Consider the following 24,990-nt stretch of genomic DNA (forward strand, 5'->3'; position numbering starts at 1 on the left):
CTGAAAAAGACAATTTGAGCTGCTTTAGGAGAACCAATTTTTGGAGAATAAACACAAAAAAACTTGGTAGGAGGGTACCGCAGCAGATCAGGAAGAAATTAAGAGAATGAAAAATTTTTTTTGTCAGGACAATAGCATGGAAAATGATAGTATTTAATGAGATAAATAGGGAACACTTCTTTAACTTTTGTATAGGAACTACTTATGTTTTTCATGGAAAATTTAAAAGCTAGTTTTATAAATACTAAATTGCCAATCAACTGGATGTCAAAAATCAGAGATGTTGTATATATAAATTTGAAAATTAAGGGATAGAGTGGGGCTGGAGACACAAAATTAGACTGCTGCAGCATTTATTGGTCAGGAAAAGGTAAATATTCCCCTGAAGACCTAAGATGTATCAATGAGGTCTGAGACAATTCAAGACAGGGATCTTCTATTCATAGTTAGTCTACTCACATTGATTATGTGAATTACCTTAAGAGAGTCACAGGTGTTACACATTTGTGACTTCATAAATGGTGGTCCTTTCATGGAATTCTCTTCCCATCTTTTTTATTCTCTCATTAAAACAAAGCAAAACAAAACTCAGCTGAAGCATGGACTCCTTTGGGAGGTCTTCTCTGATTCTGGTTTGATGTACACTATGCTGTAACTCTTAGCACTGTGTGAATATTCATGTGATGGCTGCAGTTGCCTGATTCCTTATCATGTGTCACATCACTGAGGGTAGGGTTCTATGGCTTTTTCAAGCTGATAATTAGAATGTCCTTAACACATTGGGCCCAAAATATATGCCATTCACATTCTTCTAATGAATGGATAAATAAAAAATTAAACATTTAGTTCTTTCTCCCCTTGTTTTATAGGTAAACTGCTTCTAATACACAAACTCAGTTCTTGTAAGAACTGGATGGAACCAAGGAACAATATATCTTACTTTGTCCTCATGGGCCTCACAAAGAATCCAAAGGAGCAAAAAGTCCTTTTTGTTATGTTCTTGGTCTTTTACATTTTGACTGTACTGGGCAACTTTCTCATTATCATTACTGTAACTATTAGTAAGACTTTGAACTCACCAATGTACTTTTTTCTTGCTAGCTTATCATTTATGGATGTCACTTATTCTTCTTCTATTACCCCCAGATTGATTTCAGACTTGTTCTTTGGGGAAAAAAACATATCCTTTGAATCTTGCATGACTCAGCTGTTTGCAGAGCACCTTTTTGCTGGATCCGGGGTCTTCCTTCTGCTGGTGATGGCCTATGACCGCTATGTGGCCATCTGTAAGCCCTTGCATTATCTGGTGATCATGAGGCAGAGGGTTTGCGTTGTGCTGCTGATGGTGTCCTGGGTTGGAGGTTTTCTGCACTCAATTATTCAACTCAGCACTGTTTATGAGCTCCCGTTCTGTGGCCCCAATGTCATTGATCACTATATGTGTGACATGTTCCCTTTATTGAAGCTTGTCTGTACTGACACCTATGTCACTGACCTCTTGGTTGCATCCAATGGGGGGCTGATCTGCACTATTGTGTTTCTGCTCTTACTCATCTCCTACGGAGTCATCCTGCACTCTCTGAAGAACCTGAGTCAGGAAGGGAGGCGGAAAGCCTTCCAGACCTGTGGTTCCCACATCACCGTGGTTGTCTGCTTCTTTGTTCCCTGTATTTTCATAAATGCAAGACCTGCTAAGACCTTCCCCATTGACAAATCTGTGAGTGTGTTCTATACAGTCATAACTCCCATGCTGAACCCATTAATCTACAGTCTAAGAAATTCTGAGTTGACTAATGCTATGAAGAAGCTCTGGAAAAGGAACATCGTATCTCATAGTAAATAAGTGCATCACCCAACATGAAGGGAGTCATTTGACATCAGGGTTCATTTACTCAGAATGCAAAAGTCATTTTAAAATTTGATTCTGACTTCTCTTTCTTCAGAAACTTTATGATAATTACATGAATGTTTGCAATTAATACAGCTATGCTATTAATAACAGTTTACCTACCTACTAGAATATAAGGTCTATAATTACTGGTTTATTACTGTACCTAGAAAGAGGTAATGCCTATATATCTAGGAATTAGTAATATATATTAAGAAATAGAGATTCAATTTGCCAATAAAAGTCCATAGGTCAATGCATAGTTTCTCCAATAGTCATATATGGATGTGAGATGTGGACCATACAGAAGGCTGAACACCGAAGAATTGATGCTTTTAAACTGTGGTGCTGCAGAAGACTCTTGAGAGTCCTTTGAAATGCGAGGAGTTCATACTAGTCAATCCTAAGAGAAGTCAACCCTGACTATTCATTGGAATGACTGATGCTAAAGCTGAAGCTCCAATACTTTGGCCACCTGATGGGAAGAATTGACTCATTGGAAAAATCTCTGGTGCTGGGAAAGATTGAGCACAGGTGGAGAAGGGGGTGACAGAGGGTGAAATGGTTGGATGGCATCACCAACTCAATGGCCATGAATTTGATCAAAGTCTGGGAGACAGTGAAGGACAAGGAAGCTTGGTGCACTGCAGTCCATGGGTTCCCGAAGAGTTGGATATGACTAAATATCAAGAACAGTAATTTAAAATAATCAAGAAATTATTATTAGTTTCACTGACTTTTAGCTTTATATATAGTTAACTTTTAAACTTTTTATATAGAATTTTAACTATTATACAGTTACCCTGAAATTTAATCAATTCATGTATTTATCTTTTTTACTCTCTTTCAGGGACAGGATACTTTTTATTTAGATTCGTGTCATTTAATTGGAACATTTTTATGTATACAATTTTACATATTTAATTATATATAAGTTGCTTTCTTTACTATATTTAGTTTGCATTATTCACAAAATGTTTAACTTAATGCTTTAACTTTATAAGAAACATTGAAATCAAAAAAGATATTAATAAATAGTATAAAGAAAAACCAAATAAATTGGGATGCAATGTCAAATAAATTTCCTATTTTTATCTCAGTATTTTCTAGTCCTCATGCTCAGAATTTAGCCCTAAATTTGTTTCTTAATTGATGGCTTAATTGGTGGTTCAGTCAGTAAAGAACCTGCCTGCAATGTAGGAGACCCGGTTTCGATCCCTGATTCAAGAAGATCTCCTGGAGAAGGAAATGGCAACCCACCCCAGTATTCTTGCTTGGGAAATCACATGGACAGAGGAACCTGGTGGGTTATATAGTTCATGGGGTTGCATAGAGTCAGATAAGACTTAACGACTAAACCACTACCACCAACAATCTTTGAAACACAATATATTAGCCAAATGTATATTTGCTTCTTTCTATATATATAACACTTGCTTTTGGTATCTGACATATGAAAAATATTTCTATTATCAATCCATAATATCTCTTAACTATTCTTAAGCTACACAATACTCTATAAATTTATACTAAAATTGACATGTCCATTCCTCTTCATTTGGTTCCTAAACTTCTTTATGAGAAATAATTTTACAATAAATATGCTTTTGAATTGTGCAATTATGAGTTCCTAGGCTTAGAAGTTTTGATATGATATTTGAACCAATGTTCAAGTAGTATATTCATTTAAAATGTTGATACTGATAGTTATTGCTAAACTACCATTCTTGAGGTCAGTGTAACAGCTACAGTCCTGTCCACAGTCTGTGAGAATTTTTTTGACCACATTGTCAATGACCAATCCCTGAAAGGTATTTATGATATCTGGTTAACGTTATTTTTATATTTTAACCACCACCCTTCTCATGTAATTGAATTTGGGCATCTTTCCACATACTTAATTTATCTGTATTTATTTTCCTCTGGATTATATATATATATTTTATATATATGTGTGTGTATATATATATATATAACCTACTTTTTGTTTTTATTTTTATGAGATAATGATATACTAAAAATTGGTATCTTTTACATTATATATATATGTAATATTTTCTGGTTATATGCTTTTAACATTTTATCCTATGTAGAATGCTTTTTCCTTGTAATTTATTTTATGCTTTATATTCAATTTTTAGAATTTTTTGTATCTTCTTTAGGAAGAATTTTCCTAAGTTCACTTGTACCAAACGTCCTTCAATTCATTTTTAGGATTTAATTTTTAAAGCATTCTGATATCTTGTTTATTATATTAAAACTCCTGATTCATCTTGAATTAACTTTGTTATAGGAATTAAATAGTGATGAAGTCTTAATTGTTTCTCTAAATTTTAGAATTTTTAGAAAAATATTCACAAAATTATCTTATTGCCATTGGTTTGAAATTCTGACTATGACTATTATATCCTGAAGTTCCAATTTGGAACCAATTTGAGACTATTGTTTTTCACTAATCTCTTTATTTATGTGCAGGTTGACATATAACTGCTATGATATATAACATATTTCAATATATGCAGAGACTAACTGTCCCTTATTACCATTATCTTTCAGAAGTATGCCTAGGGTGGTATATTTATAATTCAAAATTATTATAACTAAATAATAAATTGAATATAAATAAGATAAATAATGTAGTTTAAAATTAAGTTAAAATAAGTTTAAAATGGTTTAGTCACAAAACAATGTTGTTATTATTTTTAATAAAATTCACTTTAAGAAGGTTAATTTAAGAGGAGCTTATATATTTAGAGTATAAAAAGAACTGTTATCCAGGTAAGAATAGGTGTCTTCAGTTAATAAATCACCTATTGTAAGTTGGGTAGAGCTTACGGTTCCTGTCTGTGTTTCTTATCCCTTGTAGATAGCTGCTGGTTTTCATCTATGACACCTAAAATGCCAGCTGACACTTGCTGTAAGAAAAAAATTGTCTCTTTTAGGAAGTCCAGAACTCAACTCTTTGCTGAGTATCTCTTGCTGCTGAGATCTTCCTGCCCATAGCGGTTGCCAGAGCTCTATGTGGCCATCTGCAAAACCCTACACTGTGAAACCATCGTGAGTGACAGGGATGTGGTTTCTTTCAAGCATCACAGGCTAGAGGGTTTGTCCTTGCAACACTGGATTCTCTTCACAGCGTGACTGCATGTCTGTAACTCCAATGTCATAAACCATTCCTGTATGCCTAACACCCTTTGTTGAAACCTGTCTGCATGGACACTCATACCACTGGACTCTGTTGCTGCCAACTGTGGATTCATTTACCCATTAAAACATTTCCTTCAGAATGGGAGAAAATAATAGCAAATGAAGCAACTGACAAAGAATTAATCTCAAAAATATACAAGCACCTCCTGCAGCTCAGTTCTGGAAAAATAAGTGACCCAATCAAAAAATGGATCAAAGAACTAAACAGACATTTCTCCAAAGAAGACATACAAATGGCTAACAAACACATGTAAGATGCTCAACATCACTCTTTATCAGAGAAATGCAAATCAAAACCACAATGAGGTACCATCTCACGCCAGTCATAATAGCTGCTATAAAAAGCCTGCAAACAATAAATGCTGGAGAGGGTGCGGAGAAAAAGGAACCCTCTTACTCTGTTGGTGGGAATGCAAACTAGTACAGCCACAGAACAGTGTGGGATTCCTTAAAAAGTGGAAATAGAACTGCCATATGACCCAGCAATCCCACTACTGGGCATACACACTGAGGAAACTAGATCTGAAAGAGACACGTGCACCCCAGTGTTCATCGCAGCACTGTTTATAATAGCCAGGACATGGAAGCAAGCTAGATGCCCATCAGCAGATGAATGGATAAGGAAGCTGTGGTACATATACACCATGGAATATTACTCAGCTATTAAAAAGAATGCATTTGAATCAGTTCTAATGGGGTGGATGAAACTGGAGCCTATTATACAGAGCGAAGTAAGCCAGAAAGAAAAACACCAATACAGTATATTAATGCATATATATGGAATTTAGAAAGATGGTAACGATGACCCTATATGTGAGACAGCAAAAGAGACACTGGTGTAAAGAACAGACTGTTGGACTCTGTGGGAGAAGGTGAGGGTGGGATGATCTGAGAGAATAGCATTGACATATGCATATTATCATATGTGAAATAGATCACCAGTCCAGGCTCAGTGAATGAGACAGGGTGCTCGGGGCTAGTGCACTGGGATGACCCAGAGGGATGGGATGGGGAGGGAGCTGGGAGGGGGGTTCAAGATGCAGAACACATGTACACCCATGGCTGATTCATGTGAATGTATGGCAAAAACCACCAGAATATTGTAAAGTAATTAGCCTCCAATTAAAAAAAATGTAAAAAAAAATATTAAAATGAGAACAGATTATAGAATGTGTCAAGCTACAGAATTGCAGTGTGTACGACAAGAGCTGTGATTAATAACTACAATATCTTTCTTTAGTTCAAAGTGATATCGTTTTCAACTTTTATAAAGAAGTACAGTTTTTGAATTTACAGTTTAAAGAACACCCTAATGAGGGTGAGAAATTGTCAAAGTCTTTCTCACATATTTGTTAAGCAAAAACTAAAAATAAAAAATGATGCTTTAAATGCAAAAACAAAACAAAAAACAAAAAAACCCCAAAACATTTTCCCTTGACGGTGTCCTACATGGACATCTTGTGCTCCCTAAAGACTTATGATTTGGAGCAGAGGTGCCTAGTCCTCTCCACCTGTGTCTACATCACGACTGTCATCTTAGTTGTGTCCTACTCATTTGTTTTTGCGCCCTGTATATTTGCGGCCAACCCAAGGCTACATTTTACATCATCATAACTCCTGGCTAAACTTCTTAAACATGCTTTCTGTGTGTACTAAGCTGCTTCGGTCGTGTCTCATTCTTTGGGACCCTGTGGACTGTAGCCTGCCAGGCTCCTCTGTCCATGGAACTTTCCAGGCAGGAATACTGGAGTTGGCTGCCAGTCCCTCCTCCAGGGGATCTTCCCAACCCAGGGATCAAACTCCCGTATCGTATGTCTCCTGTACTGCCAAGCAGGGTCTTTACCACAAGCACCACCTGGGAACACAGCCTCAAATTTAGAGGAGAAAATGCTATGAGGAAGTTGTGGGATGAAATAGTGACTTTGGGAAGTAATCATAGCAATGAGTTTGTCTCCTAAACGCAGAAGAGAAAATACAATTTTATGGTTCAGGGTCCACTGAACACTACTTATCAAAAATATGTTGAGTTTTACCTATAGGTACTCAGAGGAGCGGCCCAGGTAGGGAATTTTTACCATTATAAAAACTGTATTTAGATTTATGTATTGCCCAATTGGTAGCTAAACTTTATTTACTTATATTGCAAGCCATGGCTACTCTATTGTTTCCTTTATTTAATAACTACTTTAATATTAAAAGAGATTTAATAGCTACTTTATTAGATGTCTCTTTTATTGTTTGACTCTATTAGAAGAAAATAAGATCCAGGCATGAAAAAACCTTTTACGTGATTTTCCCCCTGGTTTTATTAATCTGTGTCCTTACTCATAGCACAGTTGCTGGTATAACAGAAGTTACCTAACTTCAAAAATATATATATAATTGGACAATTCATTAGTTATTATATCCAAAATTTTGATACATTTAATTATATTTTTGATGTAAATTTTATTTATTAACCAAAATATAATGTGATTAAATTGAATATTAAATAAAAGAAAAGAAACTCTTCCCATGACAGGTGGGGAAATGCATAACAAGTTCTCTGAAACAACACAACTAGGTCAATATTTTATATTTGATGGACAATCATCTTATATGATTCTAAAGCTACTTTCTTGGTATGTTGCACCTTTCTGACATTAATTATGTGATTTGCTATAGTAATATCTTTACATATAGATGTTCTTTAAAAACTTTGTGGAAAATGTCAGTGAATTAATTAAGCAAGAATCAGTCTTGGACACATTCCAGTTTCAAGACTCAATTATAAATGCAGCTAGAAGTAATGAAATATCCCCTGATCTTCACCACTAACAGGGAGAAGATGCTATGCACTTAGTGAGTGATGTAAATTTTTCAGGAGGTCCTTTCTTAGACTTAATGCATGGCTTAAAAAGTTAGGGGGGTGTCTTTCAAAACTGCAAGTCAACTAGTCTGGCTATGTTGACGTGACAGAGTGAGAAGAGCTAAACCATCAAATGGGACTTTTCTATTTGATGTCAGTAAGAATTCGAGCCAGCTTCCCCAGTGGCTCAGACGGTAAAGCATCTGCCTGCAACGCAGGAGACCCGGGTTCAATCCCTGGGTCGGGAAGATCCTCTGGAGAAGGAAATGGCAACCCACTCCAGTATTCTTGCCTGGAAAATCCCATGGACTGAGGAGCCTTGTGGGCTACAGTCCATAGGGTCACAAAAGAATCGGACATGACTTAGCGACTAAACAACAACAAGCAAGAAAGTAGTTACTCAGAAAACTTCCCTGGCAAATGGCTAGTTGCTATCTTCTATGTACTTATAAGATGTGCTGGTCATTTTGATACATTTCCTAAAATGATAAGCTTTTGTTTTCCTGTGTGAACCCTGGAATTCCTTTCAAATAACCAACAGCGCATATAACAAATGACCTGAGTAATCAGAAGACTTCATGGAAAAAATGGACAGATAGCCAAATTAAATGAATATCCTCAGGTAATAAGGCAGCTTTCTACCCTTAGTTGTCAAACTGGGTGAAAAATGATTCCAAGTGTTTATGAGTAACTTAAAGTCATCCTTCAGATTCTGAACAAGACTCCACAAGGTAAGACTAACTGTAAGTAGTGGGAACCAGACTTACAGTCGTGGGACTGTGTTTATTAGGTAAGACATTTAATTACCTTGAAATCAATCAAACTTAGATTCAATTATAGGTATAGCACTTAAAAACATGTAACTGGAACAGTAAATTAGGTGTTCTGAACTTCAGTTTCTTCAATATGAAATGAGGATTACAGTTCTTGTTACTGTAAATATTGACTTGTGTTACATTAAACTATGAGTTCATGATTGGAATAAATGATAGGAGTTTTGAGCACTGGAATGATGTCATCAGAATAAGATTAAAAAGGACAATTTGAGTAGCTTCAGGAGAACCAATTTTTGAAGACCAGGATAAACATGGAGAGAATTGGTGGAAGGCTGTTGCAGTGGACCAGTAAGAAATTAAAAAGTAGCGAATGATCATATTAGTGATATATTTTGAGAGTAGTGCCGATAGGCTTTATTAAAGTTTTATGAGAATAACTAATAGTGAAGAGCATTGAAATTTTTTGTCCTAACACAAACATGGAAAATGATAGCATTTAATGAGATAAATAGGGAATATCTCTTTAAATTTGGTTTAGAAAATGCCTATGTCTATTGTGGAAAATTTAACAGTTAGTTTTGTAAATATTAAATTGCCATTAAACTGGATGTCAAAATTATAGAAGGTGCATAACAAGTTTGCAAAATAGAGGAGAGATAGGGGCTGGGGACATGAAATTAAACTGCTGCAGCACTTATTTTTTAGGAAAAGGGAAATATCCACCTAAAGATCTAAGAAAGTATCAGTGAGGTCTGAAACAATTCAAGACAGGGATCTATTTACGGTTTGATCTACCCAAATTGATTGTGTAAACTGCCTTAAGTGAATCTCAAGTATTAAGTTTTGTGAGTAATACTCAAGTATTGTTCTTTATAAATGGTGCACCTTTTTGTGGAACTCTTTTCCCATCATTTGTATTCCTTGATTTAAAAAAAAATTTCAGCTGAAATATTGTTTCCTTTGGGAAACCTTCTCTAATTTTAGTTGATATACTCCTTTACTGTGACTCTGAGCACTGTGTGAATAATCATTTAATGCACTTATTACATGGGTCTGGAATTACCTGATCCCTCATTTTGCGTCCTATCACTGAGGGTGGGGTTCTATGACTTTTTCTAGTAAGTAAGTGTTAGTCGCTCAGTCATGCCCAACTCTTTGCAGCCCCATGGACTGCAGCTCACCAGGCTCCTCTGTCCATGAGATTTTCCAGGCAAAGATACTGGAGTGAGTTGCCATTTCCTTCTCCAGGGGATCTTCCCAACCCAGGAATCGAACCCGCGTCTCCTGTATTGCAGGCAGATTCTTTACCGACTGAGCTACAAGGGAAGCCCTGGCTCATTCAAGTTGGTAATTAAAATGTCCATGGCACATAGGAGCCAGAAGGTACTCTATTCATATTCTTCTAATGAATGGATAAATAAACGACTATACTTATAATGCACTTAAATGTTTCCCCCTTGTATCGTAGGTAAATTGCCTCTACTACCTGAACTCAGCCTCTGAACAGACTAAATGGAAGCAAGGAACAATGTAATTTACTTTGTCCTCCTGGGCCTCACACAGAATCCAAAGGAGCAGAAAGTCTTTTTTGTTCTGTTCTTGCTCTTGTTTTGACTGTAGTGGGCAACCTTCTCACTGTTGTGACTATAACTGTCAGTAAGACCCTGAACTCACCAATGTACTTTTTTCTTGCTAGTTTATCATTTATGGATGTAACTTATTCCTCTTCTATTACCCCCAGATTGATTTCAGACTTGTTCTCTAGAAAAAAAAAAAAAAAAAAACTAACCTTTGAATCTAGCACGACTCAGCTGTTTGCAGAGCACCTTTTTGCTGGATCAGGGGTCTTCCTTCTGCTGGTGATGGCCTATGACCGCTACGTGGCCATCTGTAAGCCCTTGCATTATTTAGTGATCATGAGGCAGAGGACATGTATTGTGCCGCTGGCGGTGTCCTGGGTTGGAGGTTTTCTGCACTCAGTAATTAAACTTAGCACTGTTTATGGGCTCCCATTCTGTGGCCCCAGTGTCATTGATCACCATATGTGTGACATGTACCCCTTATTAAAACTCGTCTCTACTGACACCTATGTGAGTGACATTTTAGTTGCATTCAATGGAGGACTGATCTGCACTCTTGGGTTTCTGCTCTTACTATGGAGTCATCCTGCACTCTCTGAAGAACCTGAGTCAGGAAGGGAGGCGGAAAGCCCTCCAGACCTGTGGTTCCCACATCACTGTGGTTGTCTGCTTCTTTGTTCCCTGCATTTTCATGTATGTGAGACCATGGATGTGAGAGTTGGACTATAAAGAAAGCTGAGCACTGAAGAATTGATGCATTTGAACTGTGGTGTTGGAGAAGACTCTTGAGAGTCCCTTGGACTGCAAGGAGATCCAACCAGTCCATCCTAAAGGAGATCAGTCCTGGGTGTTCATTGGAAGGACTGATGCTGAAGCTGAAACTCCAATACTTTGGCCATCTGAGGCAAAGAGCTGACTCATTTGAAAAGATCCTGATGCTGGGAAAGATTGAGGGCAGGAGGAGAAGGGGACGACAGAGGATGAGATGGTTGGATGGCATCACTGACTCGATGGACATGGGTTTGAATGGACTCCAGGATTTGGTGATGGACATGGAGGTCTGGCTTGCTGAGGTTCATGGGATCACAAAGAGTTGGACACAACTGAGTGACTGAACTGAACTGAACTGAACTGCTAAAACATTCCCCACTGATAAATTACTGAGTGTGTTTTATACAGTCATAACTCCCATGCTGAATCCATTAATCTACAGAAGTTCTGAGTTTACTAATGCTATGAAGATGCTCTGGAGAAGAAGCATTGTATCTCATATTAACTAGGAGCTTCATAGTCATTTGACATCAGGTTCCATTTCCTTTGAAGGAAGAAGCTATTTTAAATTTGAATCTGATTTCTCTTTCTTCTAGAAAATTATGATAATTATAATTAAATAATATAATCATACAACTGTGCATTCGTAACAGTTTGCTCCATGTTACAATGTAAGGTCCAAAATTCTTGTTTATCAATATACCTAGATAACCATAAGGCCTATACAGCAAGGCATTAATAGTAAATAAGTGATTTAGTGAGGAAAATGTTATATATTTATACTGATTTTTAATCAGTTCATGTATCTTTATCTTTTATCCTTTTTCAGACAGAGTGCAATTTTTATTTAGATTCTTTTCATTTAAGTGAACTTTTTATTTACATTATTTAAAATATTTAATTCTATATAGGTTTCCTTCTTTACTATATTTCAGTTGCATTATACATAACAATTTTTACTTTAGTACTTTTGCTGTTTATAAGAAAAATGAAATAAAATAGATAATAATAAAAGCATAAGTGAAACCAAATTATATGGGATGCAGTGTTGAATAAATTTCCTATTTTCCTTCAGCATTTTCTAGTCCTCATACTCAGAAACTGGCCAAAATTTGTTTCTTCATTTTCATCTGGGAATAATTTTTGTCAATGCAAATGTATGTGCCATATGTATATTTGTTCTTTTTTATTTATGTAGCACTTACTTTTAGTATGCAACATCTTAAAAATATCTCCATATCAACCCATATATATCTCTTAATTTTCCTTATCCTGCACAATGCTCCTTAAAATTTAAAGTTCGTATGTTGATTTATCTTCATGTAGTTCATAAACTTTTTTATGGTAAATACTTTCCCAACAAATACATGTTTTTGAATTGTACAAATATTATTGAGGGCCTGGGCTAAGTCTCTTTTCAGGGAATTAGCATTCTACAAGCCACAGGCAGGGCAAACCCTCCCCCTGATAAACTAAAAACAAATAAAAAATAGCAAATGAAAAACAGACTCATTAACAAAGCTCAAAAAACCTGTTAGATGCAGTTCTAGAGATTTTGCGGGGGGCAGGGGAAGGCGGGGTGGAAGTACAAACGTATGTATTAGTTTGCACAAAAGTAATTGCAGTATTTGCCTTGTTGAAATTTGCCATTTGATATTGGAGTACATTCTTAAATGTGGTTATATTATATGCATTGTTTCAATGCATGTTTTTCACTTTATTTTATTTGCTAATGACCTATTACTTGCTCTGCATTTTAAATTTATTTTAGACTAGGGAAATGATGTTAGACAAAAAGCAAATTTTAGCTCTTTTCTTATTAGAGCTCAAAATGGGTGTTAAAGCAGCAGAGACAATTCACAACTCAACAATGCATCTGGCCCAGGAACTGCTAATGAACAGTTCCGGTGCAGTGGAGTGCAGTGGTGGTTCAAGGAATTTTGCAAAGGAGATGAGAGGCTTGAAGATGAGGAGCTTAGTGGCTGGCCATCGGAAGTTGACAAAGATCAATTGAAAGCAATCATCGAAGCTGATCCTCTTATAATTACAGTAGAAGTTGCTGAAGAACTCAAAATCAACCATTCTATTGTCATTCAGGGTTTAAAGCAAACTGGAAAGGTGAAAAACTTCAATACTTGGGTGCCTTATCAGCTGACCAATAAAAAAAAAAAAAAAATTGTTGCTTTGAAGTGTCATCTTCTCTTACTCTGGACAACAACAATGAACCATTTCTCCATCAAATGGTGACCTGCGACAAAAAGTGAATTTTATATGACAACTGGCAACAACCAGCTCAGTGGCTGGACTCAAGAGAAGCTCCAAAGCACTTCCCAAAGCCAAACTTGCACCAAAAAAAATAAAGGTCATGGTCACTGTTTGTTGGTCTGCTTCTGCTCTGATCCACTACAGCTTTCTGAATCCTGGTGAAATCATTACATCTGAGAAGTATGCTCAGCAAATCAATGAAGTGAAGTGAAATGAAATGAAAATCACTCAGCTCTGCCCGACTCTTTGTGATCCCAAGGCATGTAGCCTGCCAGGCTCTCCTGTCCATGGGATTCTCTAGGCAAGAATATTGGAGTGGGTTGCTATTCCCTTCTCCAGCGGATCTTCCCAACCCAGGGATAGAACCTGGGTCTTCTGCATCGCAGGCAGATTCTTTACTGTCTGAGCCACTAGAGAAGTCCCAGCAAATCAATGGGATGCACCAAAACTGCAATGCTTGCAGCCGGTATTGATTAAGAGAAGGGGCCCTGTTCTTCTCCAGGATAATGACTGAGTGCACCCCACACATACAATTTTTCTTTTTTTTTCCCAATAATTTTTTTTTATTTTTATTTTTTTAATTTATTTTTATTAGTTGGAGGCTAATTACTTTACAACACTGTAGTGGTTTTTGCCATACATTGGCATGAATCAGCCATGGATTTCATGTGTTCCCCATCCTGAACCCCCCTCACACCTTCCTCCCCATCCCATCTCTCTGGGTCATCCACAATTTTTCAAAAGTTGAATGAATTGGTCTAAGTTTTACCTCATCTGCTATATTCAGCCTGACCTCTTGCCAACTGACTACCACTTCCTCAAGCATATCCCTTCAACGACTTTTGCAGGGAAAACACTTCCACAACCAGTAGGAGGCAGAAAATGCTTTCCAAGAGTTTGTGGAATCCCCAAGCCTGGATTTTTACATACAGGAATAAACAAATGTATTTCTCATTGGCAAAAATGTGTTGATTGCAATGATCCTATTTTGAGTAATAAAGATGTTTGAGCCTACTTATTAATATGTTGATTTAATAGTCACAGTCTGCAACCACAGTCGCGTTTGCATCCATCTGCTTTTTCTATGACTCATTACAATTTCTATTTAAGATATCACTGATCCATATAGCATAAATTCTTCCCTGTCACTTTGAGGGCAAACCCACCCCACTCAGAGTTTCATCAGTGACTTTGGTACCTCTGTTTGCAAGGTGGAGTTTAAGTCTAATCTGTAGTGCAAATTCTCAGTGCTTTGTAGGCAAGGAAGTTTCCTATTGTAAAATCTCATCTTTCCTCTGCAAAATCAGACAATCTGAAGTGGTCCAGAGGAGAACAAAATGCTTCAAAAGTGCTTGCCAACTTGCTTCTAAAATCTGAGTTTGAAACTCCAAAGTAAAGAGTTTGGGTTTTTGTTCCTTCTTTCTCCTTCTTTCTTTCTTCTTCTTCTTTTTTTTTTTTTTTTTGTCTACTTTCTTTATTGATTCATCCTGGGAACTTAAACAATGCCTGGCCCACAGAAGGTACTCAATATTTGTTGAATTGATTAGATGAAACTTTGGAATTAGCATATACAGACTACTATGTTTAAAACTGATATCCAACAAGGACCTGCTGTATAGCACAGGAAGCTCTGCTCAACATCCTGTAGTAACCGAAGTGGGAAAAGACTTTGAAAAAGGATGGATGCATAATACGTATACCTGATTCACCTTGCTGCACATCTGAACTAACACCTTGTTAATAAAATCTATTCCAGTACAAAATGAATATTAAAAATAGAGATTTTAATTTAGCAGTTTTGCTATTGATGGACATATTTACCTACTAGAAAGTTTACCTTGGTTTATTTGAAGCCAACGATCTTTGCACATACTTTGGGCTATTGTGCTATAGTTTATGTTCACATCATACACCAGCTAATGAGGTCACCTTAGTTCTTATATTTACTTTAAAAATTGTGGTAAAATATGCATAACAAAATTTACAATTTTGGCCATTTTAAAGTAGCACTAAGTTAATTCACATTGTTATGCAAACATTGCCACCATCCATCTCCAAAACTTTTTCAACTTTCCAAACTGAAATTCCACAGCCATTAAACAAAATTCTTCACTTTCGCTCCCTGAGCCCTGGGCAGGGAAACCATCATTCTATTTTCTGCCTATGAATTTGACTAAGTGCCTCATGTAAGTGGAATCATAACATTTTTGTTTTTAGGTGATTGCCTTTTAATCACTTATTATCATTTCTTTTCTCCATAAAATGCTTGGGACCCTTGTTGAAAATTACCTAAACACATATAGGAAGATTTATTTCTAGACTATCTGTTTTACCCCATTAGTCCATCGTCCATCTTTATTGGATGTCCATCTTTGTTGGGGCTGTGATTACCATAGATTTGCACAGTATATAACCAGGAGGTATGAGACTCCCAACCTTCTTCTTTTCTAGATTGACTTGACAATTTGGAGTCCTTGAGATTCCATATGAATTTTAGCATGGATTTTTCTGTTTCTGCAAAAGATGATTTTGTGGTTATGATAGGAATTGCACTGAATCATGAGGTATTATTAAGTAATGCTCAAAATACTCCAAGCCAGGCTTCAGCAATATGTGAACTGTGAACTTCCAGATGTTCAAGTTGGTTTTAGAAAAAGCAGAGGAACCAGAGATCAAATTGCCAACATCTGCTGGATCATCGAAAAAGCAAGAGTGTTTCAGAAAACCATCTATTTCTGCTTTATTGACTATGCCAAGGCCTTTCACTGTATGGATCACAATTAACTGTGGAAAATTCTAAAGAGATGGGAATACCAGACCACCTGACCTGCCTTTTGAGAAACCTGTATGCAGGTCAGGAAGCAACAGTTAGAACCGGACATGGAACAACAGACTGGTTCCAAATAGGAAAAGGAGTATGTCAAGGCTGTATATTGTCACCCTGCTTATTTAACTTATATGCAGAGTACATCATGAGAAATGCTGGGCTGGAAGAAGCACAAGCTGGAATCAAGATTGCTGGGAGAAATATCAGTAACTTCAGATATGCAGATGACATCACCCTATGGCAGAAAGTGAAGAAGAACTCAAGAGCCTCTTGATGAAAGTGAAAGAGGAGAGTGAAAAAGTTGGCTTAAAGCTCAACATTTAGAAAACTAAGATCATGGCATCCGGTCCCATCACTTCATGGCAAATAGTTGGGGAAACAGTGGAAATAGTGGCTGACTTTGTTTTTGGGGGCTCCAAAACCACTGCAGATGGTGATTGCAGCCATGAAATTAAAAGACGCTTACTCCTTGGAAGGAAAGTTATGACCAACCTAGATAGCATATTAAAAAGCAGAGACGTTACTTTGTCCACAAAGGTCCGTCTAGTCAAGGCTATGGTTTTTCCAGTGGTCATGTATGGATGTGAGCGTTGGACTGTAAAGAAAGCTAAGTGCAGAAGAACTGATGCTTTTGAACTGTGGTGTTAGAAAAGACTCTTGAGAGTCCCTTGGACTGCAAGGAGATCCAACCAGTCCATTCTTAAGGAGATCAGTCCTGGGTGTTCACTGGAAGGACTGATGTTGAAGCTGAAACTACAATACTTTGGCCACCTGTTGTGAAAAGCTGACTCATTTGAGAAGACCCTGATGCTGGGAAAGATTGAGGGCAGGAGGAGAAGGGATGGCAGAGGATGAGGTGGTTGGATGGCATCACCAATGCAATGGACATGGGTTTGGGTAGACTCTGGCAGTTGGTGATGGACAGGGTGGCCTGGCATGCTGTGGTTCATGGGGTCGCAAAGAGTTGGACACGACTGAGCAACTGAACTGAACTGAACTGTTGCATAGTCCAGCTTATAAACGTCTTCTCATATATGTGTGTGTGTTCTATATATCTCTCAGCAACATTTTGTAGTTTTCACAGTGTAAGACTTTATTTTATTCTTTTTTGATACTTTTGTAAGTGGAATTATTTTCTTAAAATCTCCTTGAGTTGTCCATGATCAGACAGAAATTCAATTTTCATTTCATAGAAATCTCTCAACAAGTTGGAAATAGAAAGTACCTTGACATAATAAAGTCCATATATGACAGATCCACAGCTAATACCTTCCTCTGCATGAAAGGTTGAAAGCTTTTCCATTAAAATCTGGAATAAGACAAGGGGGCATATATTCTCTGGTCCTTCTTAACATAGTACTGCCATAAAAATTCCTGTGAAAATTTTAGAGTTTTCTAAGTATAGCTCCTGTTTTCTCTGAAGTGAGATAGTTTTATTCATTAATTTTATTTAGTTTTAGTTTCTGTAACAGTGCTTCTGATGGTAGCCAGTTGCTATCCTTTCAGTTTCAATATCCTTAAACATCACCTTTGAAGAAAAGTCATCTCTACATTTTCCACAGTAGAACTCTACCTCTTATCTTTTTGTCAGTATTCTATTTCTTATAAGCAGTGAATAAGACTGAAGCTACTTTGTTAAGTTCTCATTCTTTATTGTTTGACTCTAAGAAAGAAGATCCATGCAGGAAAAAGCCTTTCACATGATTTTCCCCCAGGTTTCATTAATCTCTGTGTCCTCACTCATAAGACAGTTGCTAATATGACAGAGGTGCCTTGACTTTTAAAAAAATGGTAATAATTGGATAAATAGCTATTATATCTAATATGTTGATACATTAAATTGTGCTTTTTGATATAATTTTCATATATCTAACCAAATTAAGGTAATCAAATTGAGTACTAAACAAAAGTAAAGAAAATCTTGTGATGGCAGGTGGGGAAAGAAATAACAAGTACACTGGGACAAATTTTTGATTATTTTTGATTGACTTTAGCCTCATAAAGATTCTAAAGCTGCCTTCTTTTGGGTATTGCACTTTTCTGATATTATTAATGTGACTTTGCCTATTAATATCTTTACATATAGATTTTTATTTTTAAAACTCTGGGTGAAATCCCAGTGAATTAATTAAACAAGAATCAATCTTGGACACATTCCAATTCTAAGGCTCAGTGATAATTGCAGCTGAAAGGGATGAAATATCCTGTGATCTTCCCCGCGAACAGGAAGAAGATGTTATCCACTTAGTAACTGGAATCAGTTTTTCAGGTGGTCCTTTTATAGACTTAAAGCATGACAAAAAAAATATATATATATATATATATATATATATATATATATATGAGAACGTCTTTCAAAATCTCAGTCAACGAGTCTGGTCATGTTAATATGACAGAATGAAAAGGGCTAAACAGTAAACATTATTTTTCTTGTTTCAACAACTTGTTTCAACAACTAACTTCAGTTAGTAGGAAAGATGTTACTTGTGAAAAACTTCCCTGCCAAATAACTAGTTGATTTATTCTATGTACATGTAAGATTTGCTAGTCATTTTGATAAATTTCCTAATGTGGTAAACTTGTTTTTCTAGGTGTGCACCATGGAATTCCTTTGGAAAAATCAACACAGGGCATAAAAATGTGCCTCTGAATAATCAGAAGTCTCCATGGAGGAAATGGACAGATAGTTAAATGAAATAAAATGCATCCTCAAGTAATAAGGTGGCCTTTTGTCCTCTGTTGTCAAATTGGATGAAAAATTATTTCAAGTGTTTATGTGTAACTTAAAATCACCCTTAGATTCTGAACAAGCCTTCACAAGGTAAGATTAGCAGTAAATAGTGGGAACCAGGCTCATAATTGGGGACTGTCTTTATTATGTAAGAAATTTAATTAATTTGAAATCAATAAAACTTAGATTCAGTTCAAGGTATGTCCCTTAGAAATGTATGATTTTGGGAAAATGAATGAGATCTTCTAGCATTAGTTTCTTCAATTATAAAATGAGGATTACAGTTCTTGTTACTGTCAATATTAAACAGTAAACTGTGAGTGTATGATTAGAATATACTCTAGGATTTTTGAGCAGTAGAGTAATGTCATTTGGGCTGCTTCAGGAGAACTGATTCTTGGAGGCTAGAATAAACATGGAGAGATTTGATAAGAGCCTATTGCAGTGGACCAGGAAGAAATTAAGAAGTACAGAATGATCAACTTTGTCATATATTTTCATAGTAGAGTGAATAGGATTTATTAAAGTTTTATGAGAGTAACGAATGAAGAGTACAGCAATTTTTTGTCTGAACAACAAGATGGAAAAAACATTTAATGAGATAAATAGGGAACACCTCTTTAAATTTTGTATAGAAAATGCTTATGTTTATTATGGACATTTAAAAAGTTTTTAAATACTAAATTGCCATTCACTTGGATGTCAAAATTAGAGATGTTACATATCCAAGTTTGCAAATTAAGAGGAGAGGTAGGGGCTGGAGACACAAAATTACTGCTGTAGCATTTAATTGTCAGGAAAAGGAAAATATCCATCTAAAAACCTAAGTGGGGAATACATGTAAATCCATGGCTGATTCATGTCAATGTATAACAAAAACCACTACAATATTGTAAAGTAATTAGCCTCCAACTAATAAAAATAAATGGAAGAAAAAAAAAACCTAAGAAGTGTTAGTGAGGTCTGAGACAATTCAGGGCAGGGAACTTCCATTCATAGTTTGATCTACCCACATTGATTATGTAAACTACCTCAAGTGGGCCTCAAGTATTAGACTTTTGTGGCTTATAAATGTTGGACTGTTTGGATTTCTCTTCCTTATTTTTTTTTTTTTTTAATTCTTTCAATTCTTTTTTACACTCAGCTGAAGCTTGGCTTCCTCTGGAAAGTCTTCCGTCACACTTATTTGATATCTCCTGCACTATGACTCAGCACTGAATATTCATTTAATGGCACTAATAGCATGGGTCTGGAGTTGGTTGACTTCTCCTTATGTGTCATAGCACTGAGGGAAAGAAACTCTGCCTTCTTCAACTTGATAATAAAAATGTCCATGACGCATTGGACACAAATAGTTGTTCTATACTCATTCTTCCAAGTGAAAAAAAAAAAAAAAAACCTCATACATTTGAGCATTTTCCCCCTTTGACTTTCCCTCCTTGTTTTGCAGGTAAGTTGCTTCTACTGTATGAAGTCAGCTCCTGTTCAGATTAGACGGAATCAAGAAACAATGTAACCTACTTTGTTCTCCTGGGACTCACACAGAATCCAAAGGAGGGGAAAGTACTTTTGTTTATGTTCCTGTTTGTCTACATTTTGACTGTGGTGGGCAATTTTCTAATTATAGTCACTATAACTGTCAGTAAGACCCTGAACTCACCGATGTACTTTTTTCTTGCTTGCTTATCATTTATGGATATTGCTTATTCCTCTTCGATCACCCCCAGATTGATCTCAGACTTGTTCTTTGGAGAAAAAACCATAACCTTTAAATCCTGTATGACTCAGTTGTTTACAGAGCACCTTTTTTCTGGAGCAGGGGTCTTCCTTCTGCTGGTGATGGCCTATGACCGCTATGTGGCCATCTGTAAGCCCTTGCATTATCTGGTGATCATGAGGCAGAGGGTGTGTGTTTTACTGCTGGTGGTGTCCTGGGCTGGAGGTTTCTTGCACTCAGTAATTCAACTTAGTACTATTTATGGGCTCCCTTTCTGTGGTCCCAATGTCATTGATCACTTTCTCTGTGACATGTACCCTTTATTGGAACTCGTCTGTGCTGACACCTATATCATTGGCGTCTTAGTTGTGGTCAATGGAGGACTGATCTGCACTATTGTGTTTCTGCTCTTACTCGTCTCCTACGGAGTCATCCTACACTCTCTGAAGAACCTGAGTCAGGAAGGGAGGCGGAAAGCCCTCCAGACCTGTGGTTCCCACATCACTGTGGTTGTCTGCTTCTTTGTTCCCTGTATTTTCATATATGTAAGACCTGCTAAGACCTTCTACACTGATAAATCATTGAGCGTGTTCTATACAGTTATAACCCCCATGCTGAACCCACTAATCTACAGTCTGAGAAATTCTGAGTTAACTTATGCTATGAAGAAGCTCTGGAAAAGAAGCCTCATATCTCATATTAAATAAATGCATCACCCATCATGAAGGGAGTCATTTGACATCAAGGTTCATTTTCTTAGAATGCAGAAGTCATTTTAAAATTTGTTTTGATTTCTCTTTCTTCAAAGAGTTTATGGTAATTATAATTAAAGATGACAATTATACAACCAGGGTATAAAAACAGTTTACCTACCTACTAGAATTAATTATCTTGTTTATCAGTGTACCTAGAATGGTGTAATGCCTACATAGCAAGAAATTAATATGTAATGAATTAGCGTGTTAATTGTTATATAGTTATATTGATTTTTCACCAACTTATGCATTTATATTTTTTATTCTTTTTCAGAGACAGTGTAATTTTTATTTAGCATCTTGTCATTTAAGTTAACATTTTTACTCATACAGTTTAAAATACATAATTATATATGGCTTGCCTTTACTGTATTTCATCACATTATACAACACTTTTGCACTTTTAGTGTTTACAATGAAACTGAAGTAAAATAGATAGTAATAAATAGTATAAGTGAAAACTGAATGCTACGAAAGTGTAGTTGCTCAGTATAGTTTGACTGTTTGCAACCCCATGGACTAGTCCACCAGGCTCTTCTGTCCATTGAATTCTATAGGCAAGAATACTGGAGTGGATTACCATTCCCCTTTCCAGGGGATCTTCCCAACCCAGGGTTGGGACCTGGGTCTCCCGTATTGCAGGCAGTTTCTTTACCATCTGAGCCACAAGGAAATTCAAACAATATGAGGTGAAATGTAAAATGAATTTTCTATTTTTCTCTCAGCTTCTTCCAGTCCTCATTCTCAGAGGTTGACCCTACATTTGTTTCTTAATTTTCATCTAGTAGTAATCTTTGCAGATTCAGGTGTATTTTCTATATGTGTATGTATTTGTTTCTTTCTATATATGTATCACTTGCATTTGCTATGCAATATCTTAAAGATATTTCCATACCAGCCCATATGTATTTTGTAAATTTTCTCATTTTGCAAAACACTCTTCATAAATTTATATCAAAATTAATCTGTCTATTTCTTTCATGAGATTCCCAAACTTTCCTATGACAGTTATATTTCCAATAAGTGTATGTTTTTGAATATGTGCAAATATAAGTTCCTAGGTGTAGAATTGCTGATATTACATTTGATTCAATAGTCAAGTAGTGTATGCATTTAAAATGCGGATATTGATATTTGTTGCTGAACTATCATTCTCTGTTTAAAAATTAATTTTTAATTGGAGGAAAATGCTGTACAATGTTGTTTTGGTTTCTGCCATACAACAGCCCAAATCAGTCATAATTATACATATGTCACCTTGCCTCTTGGCTCAGTCAGTGAAGAATCTGCCTGCAATGCAGGATACCCGGGTTTGATTCCTGGGTTGGGAAGATCCCCTGGAGAAGGAAATGGCAACCCACTCCAGAATTCTTGCCTGGAGAGTCCCATGGACAGAGGAGCCTGACGGCTACAGACCTTGGGGTCGCAAGAGTCAGACACGACTGAGTGACTGAACCAGCACCACCTCCATCTTCAGCCTCCCTTTCCTCCCCCGACTCCACTCCTGCAGGTCACAGACTGCCAAGCTGGGCTCCCTGTGTTATATAGCAACTTCTCAGTTATCTGTTTTACACAAGCTAGCGGATATATGTCGTTGCTACTTTCTCTGTTTTCCCCACTCTTTCCTCCTCCTGCTGCGTCCACGAGTCCCGTCTCTATTTCTGCATCTCCATTTCTTTCCTGCAAATAGGTTCATCAACACCATTTTACTAGATCCCATACAGATACGTTAATATACTATATTTGTTTCTCCCTTTCTGACTTACTTCACTTCAAACTATTGCCCTTGAGGTTGTACTAACAGCTACTGTGTCTGTGCTTAGCTGCTCAGCTGTGTCCGACTCTTTGTGACTCCATGGGCTGTAGCCTGCCAGGCTTGCCAGGCTTCTCTGTTCCTGGGATTTTTCAGGCAAGAATACTGGAACGGGTTGCCATTTCCTCCTCCAGGGGATCTTCTTGACTCAGGAATCGAACCTGCATCTCCTGTGTCTCCTTTACTCACTGAGCCATTGAGAAAGCCCCACTAATAACTACTGCCCTGTCCATAGTCCACGTGAATTTTTTTGACCACATTCTCAATGACCAGTACCTGATAAATATATTTATCACATCTGATTAAAGTTATTTTTTACTTTAACTGTAAACCTTTTGACATAATTGAGTTTGAGCATCTTCCTACATGTTTAATTTGATTTGTATTTATTTGTGGAGAAGGAAATGGCAACCCATTCCAGTATTCTTGGCTGGAGAATCCCATGGACAGAGGAGCCTGGTGGGCTACAGTCCACGGGGTTGCAAAGAGTCAGACACAACTGAGCAACTTCATTTTCACTTTATTTGTGGATTATATATATATATATGTCTTTAATCTGATTCATTCAATTTTTGATTTTTATGAGAGAATTTTAAGCAAAAGAAATGATCTCTTTACATTGTATATATAGTTAATGTTTTATGGCTATATGTTTTAAACTTTTTATCCTATGTATAATTATTTTTGCATGTAAATTTTTTGTAGTTTATATTAAATTAAAAAAATTGTATCTTGCTTAGGAAGAATTTTCTCATTTCATTTGTGCTGAAAGTTCTTCAATTTTTTTGCATTTAATTTTTCAAGCATTTTTCATATCTCACATCTTATAATATTTGATTCATCTTGAATTTATTTGGGAGTTTAAATAGGGGTTGATTTTATTCTGTAAATTTTAGAATTTAAAAAAATATTCACATATTTATCTTTTTGCCATTGATTTGAAATTATGACTATTGTATTTTGAACTCCCAATGTATTTGGGTCCAATTCAAAACTTTAATCTTTTTCACTGATCTTTTTTCATGTACACATTGGCACATAATTGCTGTTATCTAAGATATTTTGATGTGTAATGAATCTACTAGTCCCTTATTAGTATCATTTCTCAGAATTTTGCCTAAGCCTGTATATTTCTATTTCAAAATTATTAGAACTTAAATAATAAATTAAGTATGTGTAAGATAAAACTGTTTGAATTAAAGTTAGTTTAAAATTGTTAAAATAAATTTAAAATATGTTCAAAACTATTATTTTCATTAAGATTCCCATTGAGAAGATTAATTTAAGAAGAATTTATACATTTAGAGTATAAAAAAACTGTTATCCAGATAAAAATTGGTGTCTTCAGTTAACAAGCCACCTATTGTAACATTGGGTTGAACTTGCAGTTCCTGCCTGTGTTTCTAATCCCTTGTAGATAGCTGCTGTTCTTTGGCTATGACACCTAAAATGCTACCTGACGCTTGATTTAGGAAAAAAAACATCTCTTTCAAGGAAGTTCAGGACTAAAATCACTGCTGAGCATTTTGTGCAGCTGAGATCTTCTTGCCATGTGCTGTGCTAAGCCGCCTGAGTCCTGTCTGACTCTTTGCAACTGTATGGACCGTGGCCCGCCAGGATTCTCTGTCCATGGGCTTTGCCAGGAAGACTATAGCCACAAAAAAAAAAAAAAAAAAAAAAAAAGAAGGAAAGAAAGAAAAAGAAAAAAAGACTACTAAAAAGAAACCTGTGTCAGGATGCAGTTTTAGAGATTTTTTTTTCCTGGAATGTGAACATGTTTATTTTATTATGACTTGTTACAACCCCAGGTGG

The 24,990-nt window shown here is 36.3% G+C and overlaps 2 protein-coding genes across 2 annotated transcripts; both read left to right on the forward strand.

Annotated features, from left to right (window-relative positions):
• The first annotated feature begins 913 nt into the window (after positions 1–913).
• LOC133056318 (olfactory receptor 4A47-like) lies at positions 914–1,843 on the forward strand. The gene has a single exon (XM_061141508.1). It carries the CDS (start codon positions 914–916, stop codon positions 1,841–1,843), a length of 930 nt encoding a protein of 309 aa, XP_060997491.1.
• An 8,738-nt stretch (positions 1,844–10,581) lies between these two features.
• On the forward strand, positions 10,582–21,317 carry LOC133070322 (olfactory receptor 4A47-like). Its single transcript, XM_061162402.1, has 2 exons — positions 10,582–10,809; positions 20,388–21,317. The coding sequence occupies exons 1-2, from the start codon at positions 10,582–10,584 to the stop codon at positions 21,315–21,317; spliced, it is 1,158 nt and encodes a 385-aa protein (XP_061018385.1).
• The last annotated feature ends 3,673 nt before the right edge of the window (positions 21,318–24,990 follow it).

Source organism: Dama dama, chromosome 1 (assembly GCF_033118175.1).
Source record: "Dama dama isolate Ldn47 chromosome 1, ASM3311817v1, whole genome shotgun sequence".
NCBI classification, from domain to species: Eukaryota; Metazoa; Chordata; class Mammalia; order Artiodactyla; family Cervidae; genus Dama; species Dama dama.

Coding starts and splice junctions, on each gene's coding strand:
- LOC133070322 (XM_061162402.1), top strand. CDS start 10,582: ATGGCCTATGACCGCTACGTGGCCATCTGTAAGCCCTTGCATTATTTA. Junction 10,810..20,387: donor TCGTCTCTACTGACACCTAT/GTGAGTGACATT, acceptor TGTTCAGATTAG/ACGGAATCAAGAAACAATGT.
- LOC133056318 (XM_061141508.1), top strand. CDS start 914: ATGGAACCAAGGAACAATATATCTTACTTTGTCCTCATGGGCCTCACA.